This window comes from Sciurus vulgaris (genome assembly GCF_902686455.1).
Source record: "Sciurus vulgaris genome assembly, chromosome: 1".
In the NCBI taxonomy this organism is placed as follows: Eukaryota; Metazoa; Chordata; class Mammalia; order Rodentia; family Sciuridae; genus Sciurus; species Sciurus vulgaris.
The window spans coordinates 25,496,892-25,522,820 of record NC_136461.1 but is presented as its reverse complement, the minus strand read 5'-3'; the positions used below and the strand labels follow the sequence as shown (position 1 = coordinate 25,522,820).

Sequence of the window (25,929 nt, the reverse complement as noted above, 5' to 3'; positions counted from 1 at the left end):
TGTAGTATATTTAGTCTTAGTGTATGGTTTGTGGCATGGTTCCATGAACAAAAATTTTGTTTTGTATTTTTCTTCCTTGCTTTGTAACTTTTTAACATCATGAATTCTGCACCACAAAATGCCAAAAATCAAAAAAGAAGAACTTCATTCTCAGATGCTTGGGAGGCTGAAGCAGGAGGATCACAAGTTCAAAGCCAGCCTCAGTGATTAGCAAGGTCCTGAGCAACTTAGTGAGACCCTGTCTCAAAAAAAAAGGGGGGGGGGATGTTATTCAGTGGTTAAGCACCCCTGGGTTCAATCCCCAGTACCAAAAACAAAAACAAACTTCATCCAGCAATGGTTGAGCTTTCCTTGGAGGGTGAGGACCGGGCAGAAACCAGTGGACCAAGCCAGAACCCTTGATCGTGGGCACAAAGTGGGGAAAGTCTTGAAATACTTGTAGGTTAATAATTCCATTCCATTATTTTCCCATTAATTTCTATCTTGCCCCTTGGAATATATCTGTATAGGTTTCTTTTAATCAATTTGGTAATGTAGTGGGGTAATAAGTAATAAATTGTATTTCCCTGCAGTCCCGACCCTGATACCTCATAGGAGTGTGGATGGATGATAAGATTCTCTGTCATGCTCAAGTGTGAGAAAGATGAGGGACTAGGTAGAGAAGAAAGTGTGTTCAGGAGTCTGGGGTACAGCCAGACACCTGGAGAAGCATAGGTGGGGGACAGGTAGGGGTATTTAAAGAAGGCTGGGCCCCAAGGCAGGCCTTGGGGAGTATCACAGGTGTCCCCATCTTTCTTTGGGGACAGTAAAGGTTTCTTTTAGCCAAATGTTGGGGAAGAAGAGTCACACAGAGGCTTAGTGGATGCAGACTTAGATCTGTTCCTAAGGCACGGCACTCCATCCCAGCCCCTTGGTAACTAACCTCCCGGCCCCTGCCCCTAGCTCAGCGAGGAGTTGAACCAGCAGCTGGAGGCCGTTTGCGGGTCTGTGTTTGGGGAGCTTGAGTCCCAGGCCGTGGACGCCCTGGACCTGCCTGGCTGTTTCCGCATGCGGAGCCACAGCTACCTCCGGGCCATCCAGGCCGGCTGCTCTCAAGACGACGACTGCCTACCCCTCCTTGCTGCCCCTGCCTCTGTCTCAGGGAGGCCCGGCTCCTGTGAGTATGCTTTCTCTGCCCCTGGCCTGGGCCTTGGTTGGAGACTGCGCTGGTGTCCATTCTGGCCAGCGCCATAGCTGTGCTGCGGACAGACCGCTTTCCTCACCGGGCGGGATGCAGCGAACAGCCCTGGCCCCGTGCACACGGAGTACACGTGGCCGCTGGGTCCTGAGGGAGTGCATGGTGATGGGCCGCAGGTTCTCGCAGCGATGCGTTTCCTACTCATGGCGACCCTGCCTTCGCTCTCCACAGCCTTCAATTTCAGAAAGGTCCCGCCCCCCATCCCGCCGGGAAGCCAGGCCCCGCCCCGCATCTCCATCACCGCCCAGAGCAGCACCGACTCCGCCCACGAGAGCTTCACCGCCACGGAGGGCCCAGCCCGGCGCTGCAGCTCCGCAGACGGGCTGGACGGCCCCGCCATGGGCGCACGCACCCTCGAGTTGGCGCCGGTGCCACCCCGGGCCAGCCCCAAGCCCCCCACACTCATCATCAAAACCATCCCTGGCAGGGAGGAGCTGCGGAGCCTGGCGCGACAGCGGAAGTGGCGGCCGTCCATTGGGGTGCAGGTATGAAAGGAGAAGGCACCGTCGAAGGCTCAGGTCCAGCCAGTTGGGGATGGGTTGAGAAGATCAGCGGGGCCTTCTGGATACTTAGAACTTCTTGACTTGCCTTGAGCTGCAAGTAGACTCTGTGCCTGGTCATCAACAGGGCTGCTTCAGCAACTTCACCACTCAGCTTGTCCCTTGTACCATCATCCCTGATAGGGAGTGCAGAGAGGTACCCAGTGGTTGCCACCTTGATGCGTCTGCTCTCTCGTCTTGTCAGGGAGTTTATGGTTGAAGATTTGCCATTTGGCTTGCGTCTCAGCCAGTGCTGGTCATTCTCACTGGGAAGGGCTTGCGTCCCCTGGCTAGCCCCAGCCGCTGACTCCTCCACCCTGCCACCAGGTGGAGACTATCTCAGACTCGGACACCGAGAACAGGAGCCGAAGAGAGTTCCACTCCATCGGTGTACAGGTGGAAGAGGACAAGAGGTAGGTCATGGTGGGTGCATCTCAGGTGTCACTCGGGGAGAAGAGGAGCGAGAGCCGGTCATGTCCTCCCCGGCTCACTCTGCCTGCACTTGCTTTCTTATTGGAGGTGAGACCCCCACCTTCTTATTGGGGAGGAGTCAGAGCAGAAGCAGAGATTGTCCACAGACATCACTAGGGTAGTCCTCAAATCTAAAGCGAGTTCTCCTTGTACTCATGCCTTCTCAGGTGCCTAGAGGCAGACAGACAGATAGTGGTTGGTTGGAAGGAGAGGTAAGGAGAAGCAACTGGTGGCAAGCAGGCTTCTAGTCATTGTCCCTAACAGGGGATGATAGAACTGCCAATCCCTCCTTACATCCTGAGGTGTACCAGTATTTGAGCCCCAAAGAAATAAACAGAAAGACTGCCTCTCACGGCCTCTGGCAGATATAACACTCCTCCTCACTTGGCTTGCACAAGCATTTAACCAGTTGGGGTACTTATTATATGCCTGAGTCTGTGGTGTACCCAAGACAGCAGAATTACCAGCAGCCACTATTCTGGCATTGGGTGGCCTCAGAAACACTCCTTCCTTAATTACCATCTGAAGAATTAGCCTTGTAAGCTGTGGAGGGAATATTGAAAGAAGTCTTCTCTATTGCTGGGTATCCCTAGGGAGGCACTCTATAAACCATGTGGCCATGCCACAATGGCCCATCTGCCCTCTGGGGCACAATGCTACCAGGCCAGTGGCCCTAGATGTGGTGTCTGGGAACCTTTCTGGGGCTGACTATGAGGGTTTTGTGGTAATCCGAGTTGTCCAGGCCATACCCACTGTAGGAATCAAACTAGGGCCCCAGTACTATCCCTTGCAGCTCTGTTCCCACGTGCCATTGTTCGGCCTTCTGGCTTCCCTCATGGTTCCACTATCTATTCCTGGGACCCCCTGGGGGTTCTGTGTGTGTGTGTGTGTGAAAGATCAAGTCTTCTGAGGGTTTCTGTGGGATTCACTCTTTCTCTGCTCCTGCTCTAGTTCCCTGACAGTCTTTACAGTCCTGAAGTATAAATGCTTCCATCAAGGGTGGCAAAAAGCTGCCTTTGTTGTCTTTATCAAACCCAAAGCCACTGTCCTCCAAACTCTTAATATGTCAGGAAGATTACAGTGGAGTGACAGTTTATGATAAACTCAATTTGCAAATCCATGACCTCAATTTTTGAGAGAGGGCAGGAGCCATGCATGGATATAGCTCTGTGCTCCTAATTCTGCACTCCACGCTGACTTCAGTGCTACCTGTGGACCATAAACCAAGCCTATGTGTCCTCACTGCTCCCTTGGGATGCTTTTTGACCACTCATTCAGATAGATCCCTGAGGGGTCCCTCCATTCCTCCTAACAAACCTGAATCCTGGGAAGAGTGTAGCAGGCATCCTAGCTGAGCAAACTCTGCCATTCATTCATGATTTATTCATTCAGCACATTCTTATTAAGCCTTGTTAAATGATAAATGTTCGGTACACTGTGTCAGATGCTAGGGAAACACCAACATGACCCTTGTCCTCGTAGAAGTTAGGGTCTAGAGAGAAATTGAGGCAATCAATAAATAATCCATGAATAAAAATAGGATGACACATTATGGTAATACCATGTAATGGTACTATTGCACATCATGGTGGGAATATGAAAGAGGAAGAGATAAGAGAGAAAGAACCTTATTTAGATTAGGCAGATGACATTTGAGCTGATGTTTGAGAACACTCCAATGACAACTGAGGGAAAAACATTCTGGAGAGAAGAAATCACATTTGCGAAGGCCCTGGGCATGAAAGGTTCGACATGCATCAGAAACTGATAGAAGGTTCCCGTGGTCGGCGAGGAGGGTGATGGGGGAGTAGCAAGAGAGTGCATTGGAGAGTTCCAGGGGCCAGGTCATGCAGAGCATGGGCATGAGAAAGAATTGGAATCTAATTATAAGTAATGAGTAGCTATTAAAAGGTTAAAGAAAGAGTGTGACATGCTCTAATTTATGTTTACAAAAGATCACTGGCTGCTGAATAGAGAATGAATTTGAGGAAAGTAGTAGTGGAAATGAGGCTAGTAGGGGTTATTTTTCAGGATCCATCAGAAAGGTGATGGTGTTTTGCACTGTGGTGGCTATAATGATCCAGGTCTTTTTTTTTCCTGTTGTCTTTTATAATTGGGCATTACTAGTATATGGGGACACTATTAAGTTTGTCTATTGATTTTGTATTCAGCAGCCTTGCTGCTCTGTCTTATCAGGTCTCAGGTTATCTGAAAAATCATGATGGGTGTTCTATATAGTTTTTTGCAAATGAGGATATTTCTTCTAAATCTTTTTTTAAAATTAATTTTTATTATAATAATGCATTGAATAAGACTTCCTGTTTACTGTTTTTTAAAATGTTTGTTTTAGTTGTTGATGAAACTTTTATTTATTTATTTATTTATTTATATGTGGTGCTGGGAATCGAACCCAGTACCTCACACATGCTAGGCAAGTGCTCTGCTACTGCGCCACAACCCCAATCCTGTTTCCTGTTGAGTAGTAGCTTGCTTATTCCATTCCTGATTTTAGTAGCTATGCTTCTCAAGATGTCTGCTACACTTTGTGATAGGTACTGTTTTTTTCACGTTAAGGAATTTCTTTCTATTCCTAGTTGACTTAAGAGTTTGTATTTTTATTTTTTTTTAAAAAGAAAATGCTAGTGGAATTTTACTGAATGCTTTCTCACAGTCTGCTTAGATGGTCCTAGATTTTCTTCTTCCATGTGGAATGTGGTGCATTATATGAATAAATTTTCCCTGTTGGCCCATTCTTTCATTCCTGGATAAAGTCTGCTTGATCCTGTTATCAGTTTGGATTGAATGTGGCTGTATCAGGGCCTCAGGGTTTTGAAGAAGGGTATTTCTCTTACACCTAAAGCCCCCTGGATGTAAAAGGTACAGTGTCAGGACCCCAAGCTCTCCTTTTGCTGCTTTTCCATCCTTTGTGTGTTCAAACTGAAATTCAAGCTCCACCTGCCAGGTCCGTATTCAGCAGTGGGAAGGCGGAACAGAGGAAGAAGGGTGTCATCATTCCCTTTTAAACAGTTACACACTGCACTTTCACCTACATCACATCGACTATAACCACATCACATGGTGGCAACTTGCTGCTTGGGGGCTGTGGAGGATGGTCTTTCAGCTGGGAAGCAGTGTGCAAAGTACCAAGTACGTAGCTGAAAATTATGGTTCTTATGAGCAAAGACTGAGGTGAGAATGGATATATGGAGCTCTTGGAGTTTTTATCATAGCCTTGCTGGATTATTTTTATGTGTATTGCTATATTTTTGAGTAGTTATTACTTTAGGATTTTTATATCTATGTTCACAAGGATATTGGCCTACGATTTTGTTTTGTTTTTGTTCAGTTCAGGTATTAAGGTTATGCTAGACTCCTAAAATAAATTTGGTAGCTTTCTCTGTTTCTGTTTTTTGGAACAACTTGTGTAAAACAGGAATGATCTATTGCCTAAGGTTTGGGAAAGGTTACCTATAAAACTATCTAGGCCTGATGCCTTTTGGGAATAAGAGAGATTTTGAAACTAGGGTTTCTTCAGTAGTTGTTGGTCGATTCTGGTTTTTCTTTTTGAGTCCATTTTGGTGATTTATATTTTTCTAAACAGCAGACTATTTTATAAAAATTGGTAGTTTTCTGATTTTTTGGCATAAAATATTGTTTCTCATTATAATTTTATATATGTTCACTGTACCTTTAGGTTAGCTTCCTTTTCATTCCTAATAAATGTATTTACACCTGACTTCTCTTTCTTGATCAACCTTTTATCTTTTAATATTTAAATGTATTTTTAAATTACATTTTATCAACCTTTTAAAAAACTAACTTTTGTTTTTGGTGAGCAATTATAAATATTTCCTTTCTTTTACCCGTTTGGTGTTACTATTTTATTTCTTCTACCATGTTTGACTTTTATTTAAAAAACTCTTGAATTAAACACTAGCTTTCAGTATTAATTATTTTCTAATGTGCTTTTAAAAATTTTTTTTAGTTGTTGTTGGACCTTTATTTAATTTATTTGTGTGCAGTGCTGAGAATCAAACCCAGTGCCTCACACATGCTAGGCAAGAGCTCTACCACTGAGCTAAAGCTCTAGTCCTCTAATATGCTTTTGATTGAGGTTATAAATTCCCTTTCTTATTATACTATTGTAACTGCATCTCATAAATTTTGAGATTTGGTATTTTTCATTGTTCAGTTCTAAAATAGTTTGTAACTTTCATCATATTTTCCTTTTTAACCTGTGAATTTAGGAAAAAATTGGTGGTTTTTTATTTGTTTGTTTTTTAAGTTCCCAAGTGTATTTCTCAGGGGGAGTGTCTACCTTTTCATGATTGGTTTCTGAATTTGCTATGTGTGGTCAGAGTGTGTGATCTGTCTGGTATTTAGTCTTTAGAATGTGTTGAGGCTACCTCTATCATGAATGCACATATTACATGTGTCTTACCAGGTTTTTTTTTTTTTTTTTTTGGTACTGGGGATTGAACTCAGGAGCACTTAACCACTGAGCCACATCCCCAGCCTTTTTTTGTATTTTATTTTGAGACAGGGTCTCACTGAGTTGCTTAGGGCCTCACTAAGTTGCTGAGACTGGCTTTGAACTTGGATCCTCCTGCCTCAGCCTCCTGAGCTGCTGGGATTACAGGTGTGCACCTGTAACATATGTTTTTTAGTTGTCGATGGACCTTTATTTTATCTGTTTATATGTGGTGCTGATAATCTCACCCAGTGCCTCACACCTGCTAGGCAAGTGCTGTATCACTGAGTTCTAGCTCCAGCCCCTAATCTACCAGTTTTGAGAGAGGTGTGTTTAATGTTTCACTGTGATTGTGGAAATGTCATTTTCCCTGGTAACTTTATTTTTATTTGAGTTTGATTGTGTGCTGTTATGGTTATTGTATCTTCTCAGTGGACTGACTCTTATCATGAAATAGGCTGCTTTCCCTGCTCACTAATGATTTTTGCCTTTTAAAAAATTTCTATAGCTGCTTTCTTTTGGTTACTTTTCCAAAAAATTTCTATAGCTGCTTTCTTTTGGTTACATCTTTCTCCATCTCTTTATTTCCAGGGTTCCTGTATCCTTATGTTTCTGATGTGTGTACTGCAAGCAGTACGTAGCCAAAGTTTAATCCATCTGATATATTTTTTTAAATATGATGACTTTATTTCCACTTTTTTACAGTCCCTAGTACTGCATGTGATAAGAATTCTTATCTCTAAAAACACAAAAATATTTCAAGAAAGCATGTTACAAGATAGTACATATAAGCAATAGCTTGGCAGAATTTTATCAACTCTAGTGGTTCATACTCCCCAAAAAACACAAAATTTTAAAATTCAAAAATAACCATTAGCTTTATTTAATATATGTTACACCTTAACATTTAAAATACCATGCTCTAGTTAAATATTTCACCAACAACACTGTATACAAATAAAAATATTACACAAAATATATTTAAGAAAATGTTTTGGTCTTTGATCTGAACAATAAATAAAAACACAGGCACTTCTACACTGAGACAGGGAAGCAATCACTACTCAGAATAATAATTTTACATAAGCAACATGTGAAAATATGGCAAGAATAGAATCCTGGAGTTTTAAAACTGACAGACCATGTAAGAAAATGTCTGCAACTTCAAACCTTTCACTTCAAGTTCAAAAGTCACTATGCTTCCTGATCCACAGTGAAAATTCACAAACCCATATATCTGTCAGGGGCAATTCAATTTCCAATTGGCTATTATGAAATCATACTCATTATTTTCAAAAATACTAAAATCAGATCATTATTATGATACCACCTAGCAAACCAAACACAAGAGAAATTAAACTCATTCTCTCCTTATCAAGACCACAAGACCACACCAAGATACACTGGATGTGTCACTGAGTCTCATTTTGCAAAATTAACTGATTAAATTAACATAAGGAAATTTTGACTGAAGTCCATTTTCTAGATAATTTAAAAAATTCATCCAAATTTCATGAAAATAAATGTAATTCCATTTCACAAAACCACTGAGTCATGAATAACAAAGTCATGGTAGCCATTAGGTTCATAAACAACTGAATTCCAGATAAATCAGACATGATAATGGAAGTAGGAATAATATCATATAGCAGAGCAAAATAAAAACAACTTACAATGATCACATTCTAGGAACTTATGATTTCAGATAAGAAGGGAGGACAAATTAGAAAATAATGACCACTAGCTGGTAGGCAAGTTCAGAACCAATCCATTTGATATTGATACAGTAATATTTTTATTATTTATTTGGATTTATTTCTGCCTTTTTGGGGAGGGGGTGCTGGTGATTGAACCCACAGCTGCTCTACCACTGAGCTACCCCCCCCCCCTTTTTTTTTAGTTTTAGACAAGTTCTCCCTAAGTTGCTGAGGCTGGCCTTGAACTTGGGATCCTCCTGTCTCAGCCTCCCAACTGACTGGGATCACAGGTGTACGCTATGGTACCCAGCCATTTCTGTCATCTGTTAATTTTTTTTTCTATTTAACATGTGTTTTCTTTACTTTTCTCCTCTCTGATTTTTCTGTCTTCTGCTAAAGTGCTCAAGTTTACTTTCTTTTTTCTTCCACTGGTTTGGAAGTTTATGTTTTGTTGTAGTGATTTACCTTACAAATTTGACAGATATGCTTAGTTTCTTGGTTTTCTAATAATGTCTAAAATTAGTATTTCTATTCCTCTTAGACACAAAACGAGAGGCTGAACAAAACTGAACACTTCCGTTTTCTCTTTAACTCCTTCCCCTCATTTTCCATATTGTATTTCTCTAGTATTTTGATTATATCTCTTTAAAAGTTTCTGCTCGGTCAGTCATCGTGTCTTTTATGATTTAATAGTGTGGATTTACAAACATGTTTGAGCAATTATGAGTTCAGTGTTATCACCAACTCCTTCCTCATGGGCTGTTTCTGCAGTGCTGAGGTACGACTTGAGCTTGGGGCCACTTTTAAAGTTAATATCTCAACTTGAATTTCTGTGTTTCTCTGGCAGTACACATTTGAACCCCACACCTCTGCACAAAGCAGCCTTAATGTTCTGATTTCCCAGCATCCTACGTCCAGGCCACATTCCTGAATCACTGGCATGAGCTTATTTGGTCTAGGTTTGTAAACCAAACAGAACGTCTTGGCTGCTGGCTTCATGCACAGGTCTCCATCCAGCTCTCCACGATGCTTGGGTTTGGGGTCTCTCCTCCCTCCCTTGGCTTCCCTTCTAGCTTCTAGCATATGTCTGGCCCCAGATTCCTGGGGCTCCCTTGGCTTGGATGCCCTCTCACTACTTGCATTTTGAATTTCCTCTTTGCTTCTGGTACCTGAAGATGTCTCCCCAGTTTTCAAGCTTGGCATTGTAGCAGAAAACCTTTTCAGTTTGATTTTTTCCAGCGTTTCTGTGTGTTTGGGGTGGGGGTGGAGCTTCCTAAGCTGATTCAGTCTACTGTAGTGATCAGTGGTTTGGACCAGGCCAATAGTAGCGGATACAGGGAGAAGCATTCCCAGGTGGGAAGCAGTTTGGGGTGAAAGGTGGGCAGGGCACGGTCAGGCAGAGAGTGTTGTGGGTTTCCCTGCACTTGTGTAAGTGCTTGGTGAGGTCTGGACGGAGCAGAATGAATTTGAAAAAGTGTCTGAAAATCAGGATTGCCTGGGACAGGTGATCACACTGGGAATTCAGAGTCAGTGACAGGTGGGGAGAGGGGGAATCTGGCCCAACTCTCTGGCCCAGCTCCCTTGCTTGTCTGATGAAGGCATCCTTAGTTATACACCTGTACAGCCCTTGCCGTCCCTTCTGTCCCTGGCACTTTGAGTCTGACTCACCACACGCCATGCCCCAACTGGTATATAAAAGTGAGCCATGAATTCCAGCAGCCTTGCCAGGCAAGCATCCAGGACTAACCCCCCACCCACTGCCACCTATTTTCTTGTCTCACTTGTCTGTACTTAGGTTTTAAAATTGCTGGACAGGAAAGTGCTTGTCTTTGCCTTTCAAGGTTTCTCTGCCAACCTCTTGGGTAGAGTTCAGCACACTGCCTATTACATCTGAGAATTGCCTGTGGATCCTTCCAGTTGTCGATCGTCAATGATGACTTAGCTTAGAGTGCACGGAGGTGGGGCTGCACCCTCACCCATACCCAGGACTCATTTGCCCACAAATGGATTGGATCCCTGTTATTTGCCAAATACTATGCTGGGTATCGAGGACACAAACATGAGCAGAACCAGATGCAACACCTGCCTTGGTGAAACTTAGCTCCACATTAATCTAAGAATCTCATCAGTCTCATCAATAACAAGGAATAGGGCAGGGGCTATCACTCAGTGGGAGAGCACTTGCCTAGCACATGCGAGGCCTTGAATTTTATACCCAGCAGTGGGGGGAAGAAACAGGCTGGGGGAGAAATACAGCTGTGACAGGTGGCACAGAGGATGGATGAACAAATATTAACTGAATGAAAATGGGAGAGATGGGCTAGGGCTGAAGCTTAGTGGTAGAGTGCTTGCCTCGCATGTGTGAGACACTGGGTTCATCTCAGCACCACAAATAAATAAATAAATAAATAAAACAGAATAAATAAAAAAGAAAATGGGAGATGAGAATGTTCCAGGCAGAAGGAGCAGCGTATGCTAAGACCATGTGGTGAGAATTCACCAGCCCTGTCACAAGGTGTCCTTACCGCCCCTGTCTTCCTGACCCAACACCTTCTGGGTCATATAAAAGGTCATCCAGTGTCCTTGCTGAATATTACAAGACTGTCCTAGGGCCCCCTTGGGGTCATAAAAAATGTGCTGCCAGCTCTCTGTATCCATGGGCACCCCCGGTATCTTCCATCTCTATATCCTTCCCACTAAGAGCATGTCTTAAATTCCAGATCTAGCAAAAACAAAAACACCATCACCAAAAACACCGACCAAAAGAGACAAATGACAGCAACAAACCCACCGGGATGCACAGTTTATTAGATAAATAGCAAGCACATTTTATTTGAGGATGTCCCATGCAATATTTGGGATGTACTGCTACTACTAATAAAGTTTGTTATCTATCTGAAGTTTAAATTTAACTGGGCATCCTGTGTTTGCTCTGACAACCCTACCTGGACCCGCTTGCACCCACCCAGGGCCACCTGGGAAGCTGTGTAGGAAGGCCTGTCCACCCCTTCCTTAGCACCATGGTCACTTTGGCTTCAGCACCTGGGGAAGGGCAGGTGCTGAAAGGATGAGCCCTTTGAACCCTGGGAAGGAATCTTCCATCCTCACGAGGCTACGAGGCTACATCCCAAGATGAGGCCTGGCACAGGCACTGCCTCCCCTCCTCCCCTTCAACTCCAGGGCGGCTCCTAACTGACCTTTTGTGACTCCTTCTGAAATGCCGTCTAGTCCCACCCAGGCTGGGGTGGTGGTCTCGAGGATCCCAGCCTGATCATCTTAGATGTGCTGCGTCTGGTATAGGCACAATAGTACGAAGGCTGTGCCTGGTTGAAATGTCACTGTCCCTCCTCTGCCCTGCCCCTCCTCCTGTCCCTGCCTGTCTCCTACCAAATACTCCTCTTGACAGTTTCTGGATTTTTCCTTGGACACTGTGTCTCTGGGGGTAATCCAGTTTCTTCCCAGAGGTTTATGTATTATCCCCCAGAGAATCACAGAGGGAACATCTCCCTAAAGTAACCATGAAAACAGCTTCCAGAATCACCAAGAATGTGATCGTCACCTGGAAAAACTGGAGAGGAGGAGGCCTCTGGAGCCTAGTTAAAAGGCCTGGGGAGAAAATACCGTGAGCGCATTGTTACACACTAGTGATAATTCACAGCCGGAGCCCGTTTCTATCCTGTGCTTACAGCTGTTGGTGGAGACCACAGCAAACACTGCCAGAGCCAATACTTGAAACTTAAAAGTCCAGGCATAAGACCTGGACTTCACTATCCTGAAAATTCATCTGCTATAGTTAGGATTAGGTTTGGCTGTGAATTACAGAACCCCTTCCTCCAAATGATAGTGACTTAAAGATAATTGAATTTTGTTTTTTTCTTGCTGAGAACAAGCCCAGAGAGGGCTGGTAGGAGTTCCATGGTGTCAGGACCCAGGCTCCTTCTGTCTTACTGCTCTTCCACCCTTGACACTTGCCTGCGGTCTCATGTTCCATGATGGGGGCTTGTGGTCCAGCCATCTGCCTCTGGTTATCAGAGAGGAAGGAGGGACAAAGAAGGGCACACCCTTCTTCTTAATGGCACTTTTCTTTTTCTTTCTTTCTTTTTGGTACTGCAGTTGGAACCTAAGGCCTTGATCATGCTAGGCAAGTGTTCTACCAGTAAGCTATACCCCAGCCCAATGCTTTCCTTTCGTTCATGCATATATATATATATATATGATTCTGTTTATATACACTTGAGATGATAAAATTATACAGATGGAAAACAGATCCAATGCTTTCCTTTGAAGAATACTTTCTGGAAGTTGTACATACCACTACTGCTTATATCTTAAGGACTGGAACTTAGCCACATGGCTATACCTAGTTGGAAGGGGGATTGGGAAAAGAATCTTTATCCAAAGTGGCCACGTGTCCAGCTTAAAATTATGGGATTCTGTTACTAAGGAAGAAAGGAAGAATGGATGTGGGGGGATAATTAGTGGTCTCTACCATCCTTCCTTGCAGCCAACCAACCAATCAACCACCCAGCCAACATTTATGTTTGAGGAGCTGCCCTATTTAGTGAGAGAGACAGATATGCAAATAACTCACTACAATACAATGTGATATGGAGTATAAAAGAGGTTTTGTTTGGAGTGCTGCGGGAGAACAGATGGAAGTGATCAACAGCAATCAGAATAATTAATGACTACAATGCCCTGGCTGGGGCCTCATGGTACATTCGGACTATTGTGTGTTCCAGCTCCCTTTCTTCACAGTGAGAGCCGCAAACTTTCCTACTTCTCCACAATAGCCGACACAATGGGCTGGCAGGTGCTGTCCTGAGTCCTTCACACACATTATCTCACTGCAGTCCCACAAGTGGAGACTGTCATTCTCACTTACAGATGAGAAACGGGCCCAAGCCGTGGAGCTGGGTGTTGGACGCAGGCAGCCTGGCTCCTGGGTACCTGGGCTTAGCCTGTCTGTTCTGTCACCCGTTTCCTCAATCCCCACAAGTCTCTGGCAGATGGTCTCCCCAGCCATTTCATTGTGATGACTGAGGTCATCTGGTGGGACCTTGCTTCACCTCCAGACCAGCTCCCAGTTTACCTGCATCCCTTCCCTGGCCCGGCCTCAGTGGGCTGCATCTGTCTTCCTGGTTAGAGCTGCTCTCCCCTGTAGTCTAGAGAGGCACCTGGGGGCAGTGGCTTCAGAGGTGGTCGTTCCATCTTAGGAAGTCACTAGTGTCACTGTCCTCATCTGTAAGTAGGGATGGGACTAACACCCTTACCACAGGACCCGTTGTGAGGATTCAGCATGTTGTTTTCACACAAAGTGCTTAGCCTAGCACATACTCAGTGCTCAGAGGAAATGTTACTATTTTTTATCCCCCTCAAATCTTCCTTGGACTGTTACCTCTTTGTTTCTTCAGTCAGTTTCTCTTTACAGGTTGGATTGGTTTCCTATTCCTGCCTTAACAAATGACCACAAATTTAGTGAGGTAAAACATGCATATTTAATGTCTTATGTTTCTGGAGGTTGGAAACCTGTACTGGATCTCACTGGACTTACATCAAGGGGTTGCAGGATTGTGTCCCTTCTGGAGACTCTGGGAAGAATCTGTTTTGTTCCCTTTCCAGCTGACTGAGGCCCACAGGTTCTGCCCTCAGGTTGCATTGCTCCAGGCCTCCCACCTCCTGCTCCTCCTACTCCTCTCCTCCTCCAGCCCTCTTGCCTCCCTTTCTCATGACAGGGACCCCAGTGACTAAATTGCACAGCCCTGGATAACCCAGGATAGTCACCTCATCCAGGATCCTTCACTTTATCACATCTGCAGAGTTCCTTTTGCCATGGAAGGTAACACATTCACAGGCTCAGGGGATTAGGATGTGAACCTCTTTGGGTGCCTACCTCTTGGATTCTTTTCCCTTGGGATGTGGTAGGTGAGAACCATCTTAAACAAAACCTCTCCCTTTTAACAGTGTTTCCCTTACTCTTCTTTGCTCCTCAGGCAAGTTTTTTTTTTTTTTTTTGGTACCATGGTTTAATTCAGGGGCGCTTAACCACTGAGCACATTCCAACCGATTTTGTAAAAATGTTTTATTTTGAGACAGTCATACTAAATTGTGTAGGGCCTCACTAAATTACTGAGGCTGGTCTTGAATTTGTAATCCTCCTGCCTCAGCCTCCTGAGTTGCTGGGATTACAGGTGTGCACCACTGCACCCAGCTCTCAGCCAAGCTCTTTGAAGGAGTCATCATGACTAACTTTTCCACCTCCTGAAAACCCGCTGCAGTCTGTACCCCCACATCCCTCCAAACCTGCTTTCGTTCTGGTCACAGTGGCTATGGTGACACGTTTTGCTCATAACTGGCTGCATTATCTGTGCTGTCTGCTCATTCCTTTTGGAGACCTTCCTCTCCTTGTCTGTCCTTAGGTCTGTTCTGGTTTTTTTCCTCATCCTCCCTGGCTTCTTCCTCTCCTCTATGAGCTCTGCTATCTCCACCCACCTGTGAAATGTCCATGTTCCCCTGGACTTTGGATCTTTGATCCATTGCTCTTTTTTTTGCTAGTTTTAAATGCCACTTACACAAGGATGACTGACTCCTGTTTGTGCTTTGTAAATCTCTGGCCCCTGGCTGGGAGTGTTGGTGTGGAGTGTGCTTCTACGACTAATCTCGTCAGCTCGTCAGCTCCTTCAGTCTTCCTTGATGCACACTCATGAGGGAGTGACTGAGAACCATGAAGCCTGGGGCACTTTGTGCTCCTGTTCCAGACTGTGTGGCTGCTTCCATGGAGATGGAGCCCCATCCTCACAGGACTTCTCAGAAGAAGGTGTGAAAGGCAGCAGGCCCAGTAGTGCCAAAGGACAGATCTGTGTTTAGTGGGGCTGACAGGGAAGCAGCAGGGATAGCAGCTTTTGATAGTGTGTTTACTGGGGCATACCCCACCTTTACCTCTGTGATTTGCAACTCCTGGAGCTCTGAAGGAGTTACATGCTCACTAGTTCAAAGGCACAGAAATATTCATGCGAAGCAAAGATGCATCTTGATGGTAGTTAGACACACAAGACTCTCACCAGGGAACAGTTTCACATTCTCTGAATTCGAGGAGACTGCTGGGGGTGTAGGAAACTGAGGCGTGGCCTGAGATTCACAGAGGAAGAGGGACTTTGGCAGGGAGTGAAGAGGAGGAAGGCCATTTGGGGCAGGGAAATAGCATGTGTCAAGGTGGAGAATCAGGATAATCTATTTGGGGAACAAGGAGATTGTTGAGGAGATGAGATCAAAGATGTGGACAGCAACTAGAGCATAAGGGCCTCATAAGGGTTCAGGTAGGTGTTAGCAGGAAGTTTGAACTTTATCTTGCTGGCAATGGGAAGCTATGGAATTCGTTTTTTCCAGTTCTGGTCATTGAACCCAACACACATGCTCAGCAAGTGCTCTACCACTGAGCTGCACCTCCTACTTGAAGAAATGATGGTAATGATGGTGTGTGTGTGTGTGTGTGTGTGTGTGTGTGTGTGTGTTGCTAGGAATTGAACCAAGGGTCCTGTGTATGCTAGGCAAGTATTTTACCACTAAGCTACATCCCCAGCCCCTGTTTAAAGCAGAGAAATGATTTGGCAGAGCTTAGCTCTTTAGGAATATTACTGTACTCTTCAGTAGTTTGGGGAGGGATTGTTGGGGCTTAGATCTTCAAATATGCAAGGTATAATTTTAGAAGAGATACCTTGACAATACTGGTTCAGTCCTTAATTTTATATTCCTATAATTTTATGTGTGTATATTTTAGGCATATGTATATATTCCTATGTAATATAAAATCATATATATCATCTATTTTAAATATACCCTCACACATATTAGATGGCCTAGATGAACACACAGTGGCAAAGCCAGCATTAGAACTCAGGACTGCCTGCTAGTCCAGTGATCTCCTGTACTGAACTGAATGGATGCAGAGGTATCTGAAAGGAGGCTGTCCAACAGTCTCGGCAAATGGTGATGCCAGTCTTGACCAGGGCAGACACCAAGGTAAAGACCATGTGGGAGGCAGTGAAGACATGTTGTCTCTCTCTCTCGGTGGGGGTGGGGACATAGGGCTTGTTGGAGACTGCACATGAGTGCATCTCTCTTTCCTGGGTCCTGCAGCATCCTTCTGGGCCTGGTTTCTATGGCAACAGGCTCCCAGCAGGCAGCCCGCCAGCTGGAGGGAAGCAGGCAGGCAGGCAAGGAGAGAAGGCCTGGGCAGTATGAGGAAGACTGAAGTTGAGGGGGTTGGGAGAGTCTCCTGGGAAGCTGGACAGGTCCCTGGAGCTGTCCCAACAAGCCTGTCTCTCTTCGAACCATGTGGGGATAGGGGGAATTCAGGACCCATGGATCTTTCTTGTGAGGTCTTTACATTCTCAGATCTGGAACTTCTGTTCATCCTCTGTCCCCCCACATCTCCTGACTCCCACTTCCTAAAGTATTGTCAGGCCCCAACCTTACACATCTTAGAGGGCACCGAGAAAAGAGCCCCTACTCTGAACTCAGGGGAGAAATGAACAAGGCCAATTGACTTTCTGTTTTGCATAGGATTTGCATATTATTAACTCAAAGACAAGAAATTTCCAGGCCCTATGTCATTCCTGCCAACAACTTAATTCAGCTCCACTGGCACTGGCATACTGTGTCTGGTCAGGCTCTGGTGCTGAGCCTCAGGGTCCTCAGGGGAGAAGTCCTCTCAGCCACATGCCCACTCCACCCCCAGCCGCTCCCAGACACCTCCTCCCCTGATGTTCTAGCAGCTGCTGTGGAGTGTGGTACAGAGTGCTCTGACTGTGGAACCCAGCAGGCAGCCCAGGCAGGGTCCAAATCCTAGCTCTGCTGCTTTGTAGCTGGGTGATGGTGGACCTCTGGGCCAAGGTTTACTCATCTGTCTTAGGGCTGAGGACACACTGTACAGCTGGTGCAAACAATCACAGACTTACCTTTGTTAGAATACAGAACACATTTGCATTCATCCATAAAGAACTAACACTACCCTGGACCCTACCTGGGACCCTCTGGTCTACCTTACAGTCCAGCTTCTGGAGGGTGAGGTCCCAGCACTTTGGTCACAGTCTACTGTGATTGGTGTATTGGCATCTGTTCTGGCCATGGAGTACTGGTTGTTAAATATTTTGACTGTCACCTGTCCAGAGGTGGTGCAATGGGTAGTTATATTAGGTTACCTACTAGTTGCAAGGACTCATCCATTTCAAGTGCTCCGACTCATAGCCATTGCTTTATAGGTTCCCTTCCTCACTCCTTTCCCTTTTTGCCTGGGGTGTGGGTGAGGGCTAAGGTGAGACTGGTCATGGACAGAGGGGACAGGCACCTCTCTCCACAGGCGGGCAAGGTTCAAGCGCTCCAACAGCGTGACGGCTGGCGTGCAGGCAGACCTGGAACTGGAGGGCCTGGCTGGCCTGGCCACGGTGGCCACAGAGGACAAGGCCCTGCAGTTTGGACGTTCCTTCCAGAGGCACGCCTCTGAGCCCCAGCCCGGGCCCCGGGCCCCCACCTACTCAGTCTTCCGCACGGTCCACACGCAGGGCCAGTGGGCCTACCGCGAGGGCTACCCACTGCCGTATGAGCCGCCGGCCACCGATGGGTCGCCCGGCCCTGCCCCCGCCCCCGCCCCCGGCCCCGGGTCTGGCCGACGCGACTCCTGGATGGAGCGTGGTTCACGCAGCCTCCCCGACTCAGGCCGCACGTCCCCCTGCCCACGGGACGGCGAGTGGTTCATCAAGATGCTGCGGGCAGAGGTGGAGAAGCTGGAGCACTGGTGCCAGCAGATGGAGCGCGAGGCGGAGGACTATGAGCTGCCCGAGGAGAGTGAGTCCGCTGCCATCCGCGGAGTGGGGGCTGGGGCCTGTGGGCACGGGGGACCATGAAGCGAACGAGTCGGGCCGAGCATAGTAGGCGCCTCCTCCACCCCGCGTGGACTGAGTTTGCCTTCCTCACTGGCTCTTCAGTCCCAGAGCTTGGAGGTGGGCTGGCGACAGTGGCAGCAGGACCACTGAAGCAAGCAGCTTCAGAGTCCAGGGCTCTGATCAGGCAGAGGGCTAGACTTTTAGAAGTTGGCCACCAGTCCAAGTCACCAAATTCATGAGGACAAAGGGAAAGCCAGATCCGAACTGGCATGGGGATCCAGAGTGATCCCAGAGCACTTCCTGGAGGTCGGGGCGGGGAGGGGGGGGGCGCGGGGGGCAGTGCCAGTCAGATCAGAGCTAAGGCTCAGCCAGGCAGTCGTAGCCCTGGCCTATAAATCCAGACTCAGGTGAGGGGAGACACTGTCCCTAAGTTTATGGGGCAGTGACTAGGAAGACAAAGTGTCATGTTCATGAAATGACCTAGTAATTTTTTTTTTTTTTTTTTTTTTTTTTTTTTGCTTTTGTGGGGCTGGGGCTGGAGACGAAACCTGAGATTCCCAAATGCTAGGCGAGTGCTCTACCACTCAGCTTCGCCCTGGTCCTTTTTATTTGAGATAGGGCCTTGCTAAGTTGGAAGGGTCCAAGTTCAGCCAACAGGGCTAGGCTAGGACTGGTTTCCATCTGTTCTCTGGTGTGGAAGGAGGAGGATACAGGATGAGGCCTCCGCTAATGTGGGCTGTGTGAAGGAAGGAGCATTGGTGCTGGAGGATACAGTCCTCTAGGTGAGGCTGGACTGGGAGCTCACCTCCCAGAATGGGATGGGGGAGGGGGTGGAGGAGACAGTGCATATAACAGAGTGGTGAGAATCATTCAGGGCAGACTTCCTGGAGGCTGGGGAGGGAGATGCCTCATTCCCCTCCTTGAGTTTCCTTCTGCTCTCCAGTCCTGGAGAAGATCCGCAGTGCCGTGGGCAGCACACAACTTCTCCTCTCCCAGAAGGTCCAGCAGTTCTTCCGGCTGTGTCAGCAAAGCATGGTGAGTGCCCATAGGAACGAGCCTACCAGGTTTGTGGACCTGGTAGGTGACCCAGAGTGTGACCAGGAGGTGAGACCAGGTCTGTGTGTCTGCAGGGGTAGTTCTGAGTATGTTGTGCCTGGAGGGGTATCAGGTATTTGTGCCCAAGAAAGAGGAGACCTGGGCTCTTTTTTTGTCCTGCTTTCTCCCACCCCCAACCCCACTCTCCCAGTTGAACTTCCTGAGGGTGAGATTGGAGAGGGCTTTCTGTGGTCCTGGCTGGGGTCAGACCTCCCTGACTGGCTGCCTCCCCTTTGTCTTCCACTGCTACAGGACCCCACTGCGTTCCCCGTGCCCACCTTCCAGGACCTGGCGGGTTTCTGGGACCTCCTACAGCTCTCCATCGAGGATGTGACCCTCAAGTTCCTGGAGTTACAGCAACTCAAGGCCAACAGCTGGAAACTCCTGGAGCCTAAGGTGTGTGTGTTGGGGGGTGTCCCTTCAGGCTGAGGCCACACTTTGGACAATGACATTACATAGATGTATGAGGGGGAAAGTTTCAGGGGGAGGGACCCAGGGGCAACAAGGGCATCTCTGGACAGGTAATGGGTGACCATTCACTTCCAGAATGACACACTTCTTTCTGGTCATTGCCATCTGGGTGGCCGCAGTGGTCATCATTGCCTGAATTTCCAAAGCTGCCTCAGGCACCTCTGGCCCGTGTAGTTTGGGGAAATAGAGCTAGACTTAGAAGGTCACCTTCGGCTCAGACCCAGGCAAGAGGACAGAGCAGTAAGGGTATCCTCAGACTTCAGCTTACCAGACACTGTCTGCGAAGGGTCTCAAAGGAGTAGTGGGTCGCCTCTCTTGCCTGATCTGGGTTCCCAGAGCTATGCCCACCTCCACCTGGAGTGAAAACAGTTCTCCAGCCAGCCTGCTGTTGTGAGCGGTTGAGAGCAGCTCCACCAGGGGGCGCTCGAACACGTCACGTTTTAGGGAAAGATGGGGAGCTTTGACCTTGTCAGATCAAGTACACCTGCGGCTTCAAGTCGCGGGATCGGTGGCCGATTCTAAGCGCCATCGCGATCAGCCACACCGTTTCCATCCCTCTGGGAGCTGGGACGTGGGGGCGCGGGATGCCGGGTGATCCTCTGCGCCCAAGCTTAGCCGCCTCGCTCTCTCGACAGGAGGAGAAGAAGGTCCCTCCGCCGATACCAAAGAAGCCCTCGCGGGGCCGGGGCGTGCCGGTGAAGGAGCGCTCCCTGGACTCCGTGGACCGGCAGCGGCAGGAAGCGCGCAAGCGGCTCCTGGCGGCCAAGCGCGCCGCCTCCTTCCGCCACAGCTCGGCCACCGAGAGCGCGGACAGCATCGAGATCTACATCCCCGAGGCCCAGACCAGGCTGTGACCCGCCCGGCCCGCCCAGCCCGGCCCGGGCCCGCGGTTTTCTACCCGTACTGTACACCCAGCGTCGAGGTCACTGTGAACGCGGGCCGCCCCGTGCGCCCGCCGCGCCGGCACCGCACGCCCCGGCCCCTCCTGCCCGCCACACTCTCGTGGGTTTTTTACCTTCCTGACCCCACGCGAAGGCGCCCGGGCTGGGCTGGGGGCCGTGCCTCTCCGCCCTGCGCTCCCCACCTGGAACCCTCACCTTCCTGGTCCGACGCTTCGTCCCCACCTTCTCCCCATGGGCACCATCTCTGCCATTACTTCCCCCCACGGGCCAGGCCGGGCCGGGTCCCCCATCTGGGCTATGCGTCCTCCCCACCCCGCGGGGCTGGGCTTCGTGGGGATCAAGCTTCGTGGCTTTTTATGAAGAATCCCGAACCCCGCCTAGGAGCCCACCCCACCCTCCCAGGGCTCCTCCCTCAGCCCTCAGCCCACAGGGCCCAGGGACCACAGTGGCTGGACCAACCCAGGACCAGGGCGCCTGGGCCTCTCCCCTTTCCCAGCGGCTGGGGAGGGGAGATGGGGGCTTCCCCTCACCACACCTGTGGCTGTTCCCACATCCCAAGTATCCCAGGAAAAATAAAACCGCAGAACTGCACTTGAACCACCTGCTCTCTCCAGAAGAGGCAACTTCTGCCCGGGGGGCGGGCGTGGTAGGGAGTGGGGCAGAGAAGGGTCATGCTGGTGCTCTTGATTTGGGGACAGCAGGGGTTGCCTAAGCTCCTCCAAGGGGGTGGGCCAGCTGGGAGAAAGGGGATTCAGCCCTGGTGACCACAAAAGGACCTAGGCGTTCCTGGAGGGGCTCTGGTGACCTGCAGAGAGGGGGATGTCAACCTCTCCACTCCTCCTGGTTCAGTCAGGTTCCCTTTCTGCCTCCCAGCCCTCCTAGGGTTCCCCCAGAGGGGGAAGCACTGGCACTCAAAGCCTGGCACACAGCATGTGCTCAACAAACAGTGTGGTTATTATTAGGTATCTACAAATATGGTTTCTCTTCCCTTGAGGGCACAGTGTTCCTTCTGCTCCAGTCATTCCTAATCAGCAGCAGAAAACTGTTCAGATAAGGGCAGCGACTTCTTCTGATGCCCCCTATGGGTGGACACTGGGAAACGGAAGTGGGAGGAATATAACTTCCCTGGGAAGCCAATCCCAAACTAGTGGTGATGGCTAATATTTATCAAATGCTTCCTGTGGGTCAGGCAAGGTGCATGCGTTATGTGAATGTAGCTCATCCTTACAACAGGAAAAAAACTGAACCCAGGGGAGGTTAAGTGATTTGTCCAAAGTCACAAAGAAGCGGTGGACCCAGGTCTAATGCCAAGTCATGAGTTCTTAGCTCTATAACCTTCCTAGCTCAGAAAAGACTGGGTTGCAGCCCCCATCCAGAAAGCCCTATTTCTAGTCCTTTGAAGTTAATGTGTCACCCTGAGGCATAAAGAAAAGCCCCTCAAGGGGTTGGTTGCTCTTCTGGGCTCTACTGGACCAATTCTTCTCACATTTTTTCAGCAAACATCACTCTCAGACACCATAGAGATAGCCCCAAACAATGCAGTTTCTATCCTTCGGGAGCTTATGTTCTTATGAGAAAACCAAACAAGTAAACAGGCAGTTAAAATGCAGCGGGGAGTGCTGGGAATGACTAGGGATTAGCCATTGACAAAGGGCTGGCTGGGGCTGGGAAGAATGTTCCAAGATCAGGGAACAGCTGTGCCAAGGCCTGGAGGAGAAAGGCCGTTGGGAGGGCAGAGATGGATCATGCTGGCTTCTGGGTCCAGTCTAGGAGGGTGGCCTGCAGTTTGTGTGCCCTGGGGAACTCTAGAAGGGTTTTGAACTGAAGAGTGGTGTCAACTTAATAGGCTGGTTTGGGAGACTACTATTCTTACCACTTCTACGCATGCACACTCCCGTGAGCCCATGAGGAGGGCTCCCATGTGATCTGAATTTCTGAAAGCAAATTAGCTTGGAGCTGATCCCATGCTGATTCCTGGGCCTGGTCCAATACTTAGTGAATAGACCTGGTCCTTGAATAGGTATTTAACAAGTGCTCCAGGTGATTCTGATGAGAGACAAGGTTTGAGAACACAGATTGGACCACACAGGTTTCCTTTAGAAGTGATGGTTTGTCTATTTCCCATAGACTTGCCAAGGAAGCCTAGACTGCATTACTTCTCTGAGATTGTTTCATGTCTAAAATTGGGACATGAATGAGTTTTGAACTAGACAATGCTCAGAACATTCCTATAAAGTGGGTGTTGTTATCACCCCCATAAAGAAACTGAGGCTTGGAGAGGTTGAACAACTTACCCCAAATCCCGAAGCTAGGAAGCAGCTGAGTTCAAGTTTAATCTTAAACATTATACCATTTTTTGGTGTGGGGTCTATGTCTTTTCTCAGAAATGGAGCTGGGTTTCCTGGAATCACTAGGTATATGGGAGTGGGCACAAAGGAGCAGGTCAACTTCTATAGTTCTGGTCATCTTGCTATTGACATAATGTTTATAATGTCCCAAGGTAATGCTAATGTGGGGGACTCTCCTTAGGTTTTTGTGACCTTGACCTGGGTACTTGGACCGAGCCTCGAGTGTATATTAATGATGAGACCAAGTTCTTGTGCCTGAGTTAACCCTAGTCTGGCCATAGCCAGGGACATGAACAGAAAGTTGTGGTAAAAAGGGAGGCAGGCCTGCTCTCCCAGGGGTCTGAGGAGATGAGTGTGGGGATCCTCTAGCAATCAGGGTGCCAGTTTGTTTTGTGCTGCTATAGTAGAATACCACAGACTGGGTGATTTATAATGAGAAGAAATTAATTGACTCATAGTTTTGGAGGCTGGGAAGTCCAATATCATTATACCTAAAAGCAGGACACAGTAGTGTATGCCTATAGTTCCAGCTCTTCAGGAGGTGCATTTGAGTCCAGATGTTTAGGGTCAGTCTGGACAACAGAGCAGAATATTGTTAAAAAAAAAAAAAAAAAAAAAAGGTTGCCTGCAATTGGCGAGGGCCTTCTTGCTGCATCATCCCATGGTGGAAGGGGAGAGAGGGCCAAACTCACTCCTTTATAAGAGTACCAAATCCCACCCATCCATGAGAATGAGTGCTCAGCCTAATCACCTCTTACAGGCCCCATTATAACAGCAATTAAATTTCAACATGAGTTTTGGAGGGAACACACATTTAAACTATAGAACAGGAATCTGGGAAAGATTTCTGCCTTGTGAACTGAATCTTGCGGGATGAATTGGCATTTTGCAGTCAAGGAAGAGAAGGGAAAACTCATTTCAGGCAAAGGGATCAGCTTTGGCAGAGGCTTGGAAGGGAATGTGTGCTGTGAATGATGGGAAGAGCAAAGGCTGGAGAGGGGTAGCAGGCTAGGATGGGGTATGGAGGGCACCGAGGAGATGTGGCAGAGGGGACCCCTGGCAGCAGGGGGTGGGGAGATAGATTTCATGGTTTTATGGAAGTTTTTGAAAGACTTGGACCAAAAGGATGGAAGTGGTCTGGAGTTGGCAAGGAGAAGGCAGGGAGACCATTGATAAAGTGATCCAGGTAAGAGAGAGTGATGTTGACTTTGAGAGACGTTTAGGAGGCACAGGTGCCCTTACCTGAATGTCACTCAGGTTTTTTGGCTTAATGAGTAATGCCAAAAAAGGACAGGAGGAATGACGGTATGGAATATTTAACATGTCAATAATCATTTACTGAGCACTTATTGAGGTGCCAAGTACTATGCCAAGCACATTAAGGTGATTTAATACAGCAACCCTCAAGGGTGGGTACTATTATTGTCCTTTTAAAAATGAAGAGTGTAAGTAGCTTTTCTGAGCGTAGCAGATAGCTTAGCTGGGCTAGCTATCTGATTTCCAAATGTGGACTCTTGAGCCCCATCCACTTCTGCCTGATCCAAGGCACAGCTCAAGGGCTGGCTCCTCTAGGGAACCTTCCCTGATTCTTCCTGGCTGAGCTGATGGTCCTCATTTGTTGTCACGTTTCTTATACCCTGGTGACATTCTATAGACCTGTCTGCTTCCCCTTCAGTCAGAGAATTCCTGAAGTCAGGAAAGGTCCAAGTCATTTCTGCATCTCCAGTGTCGGCTTAGTGTTAATTGGCTGACTGAATGCCAGTTATTCCAGGCAGTTCTGTTCCCTTCTCTCTTACATATTCAATGTGCATGTAAACAAGTTCAACTAATAACATTCTCCTAAATAGTTCTTTATACGGTTTCTTTCCATCTTAACTGCCAAACTTAGCTTTGGGCTCTTCCTGGTTAATAGAGGAAATGTCTCTAACCTGATGGTGCAGTATAGGAGGCTTCCTATGAAACTAACTCATGAATTTGAAAACAAACAAAACCAACCAAACAAAAAAGACAGTTACTTTGTTAAAAAGGTACTTGGGAAGAAGCACTTCAGGTAAATGGAAAAGCATAAGTAAAGTTACAGACCTGTAAAACAGTTGGTCTGTGTGGGGAAATAGAAAGGCATTAGTACATATTACTAAAGATAAGAAAATATGCTGGGCAGAGATCAACTTGATGAGGTTGGGAAGGCAGAACCATGTGGGGGCATTAAGGAGCTTGGGACTTTTTTCCCCTCCTGTATGTGATAATAGACCTCTTTTCAGTGTACCATGGAAACACACAAAAAACTTGTACCTGAGGGGTCAGGCTTTACTCTATTTCAATTATTTGTAGACTCACAATAGCTACCATTTATTTCCCTGCTTGTGGTGTGCCTAGCACAGTACTTTACATACATTATCTCACCTAATCCTCACAACATCCCTGCAAAATGGATGTTATTACCTCTACACAGAAGGAAAGGAAGCTCAGACAAATAATGTTTCCAAGGTCACACAGCTGGAAAGCTAGCTCGGATCCAAAAAGGTTTTAAAGCACTAGATTATAATCTCCTAAGGAGAGTTTCTTGAGGTCAGGGATCGTGTCTTATGTTTCTGTGTACCTGACTTAGGTCTTAGAAAATGCCTAATAAACGTCAGTTGAATAAATGAATGAAAGCCTTTGACTTTCTCCACGAGAAAAACACGTGACGACGTCACAGGGAAACCTCCCGGACACGAGGGGGCGCTGTACCGATCTCAGCGCAGTAGGGTCGGGTTGCGCACCCTACCTTCCTCTCTTCCCTCGACTGGAGCTCAGCCAATCCCTGCACTCGAGAGA

At 47.5% G+C, this 25,929-nt stretch overlaps 1 protein-coding gene across 3 annotated transcripts in view; it reads left to right on the top strand.

Moving 5' to 3' along the window:
- DLGAP3 (DLG associated protein 3) overlaps positions 1-21,557 on the top strand; it is a 104,378-nt gene extending 82,821 nt beyond the window's left edge. For 2 of the 3 annotated variants that reach the window (XM_079144779.1, XM_079144778.1), the window contains exons 6-12: positions 943-1,156; positions 1,409-1,722; positions 2,104-2,189; positions 17,774-18,258; positions 19,240-19,331; positions 19,644-19,787; positions 20,498-21,557. In XM_079144779.1, the coding sequence (XP_079000905.1) occupies positions 943-1,156; positions 1,409-1,722; positions 2,104-2,189; positions 17,774-18,258; positions 19,240-19,331; positions 19,644-19,787; positions 20,498-20,716 (1,554 nt within the window). In that variant the 3' untranslated portion in view covers positions 20,717-21,557. The remainder of the gene's footprint in view (positions 1-942; positions 1,157-1,408; positions 1,723-2,103; positions 2,190-17,773; positions 18,259-19,239; positions 19,332-19,643; positions 19,788-20,497) is intronic. The other variant, XM_079144780.1, reaches the window with a different exon arrangement.
- The last annotated feature ends 4,372 nt before the right edge of the window (positions 21,558-25,929 follow it).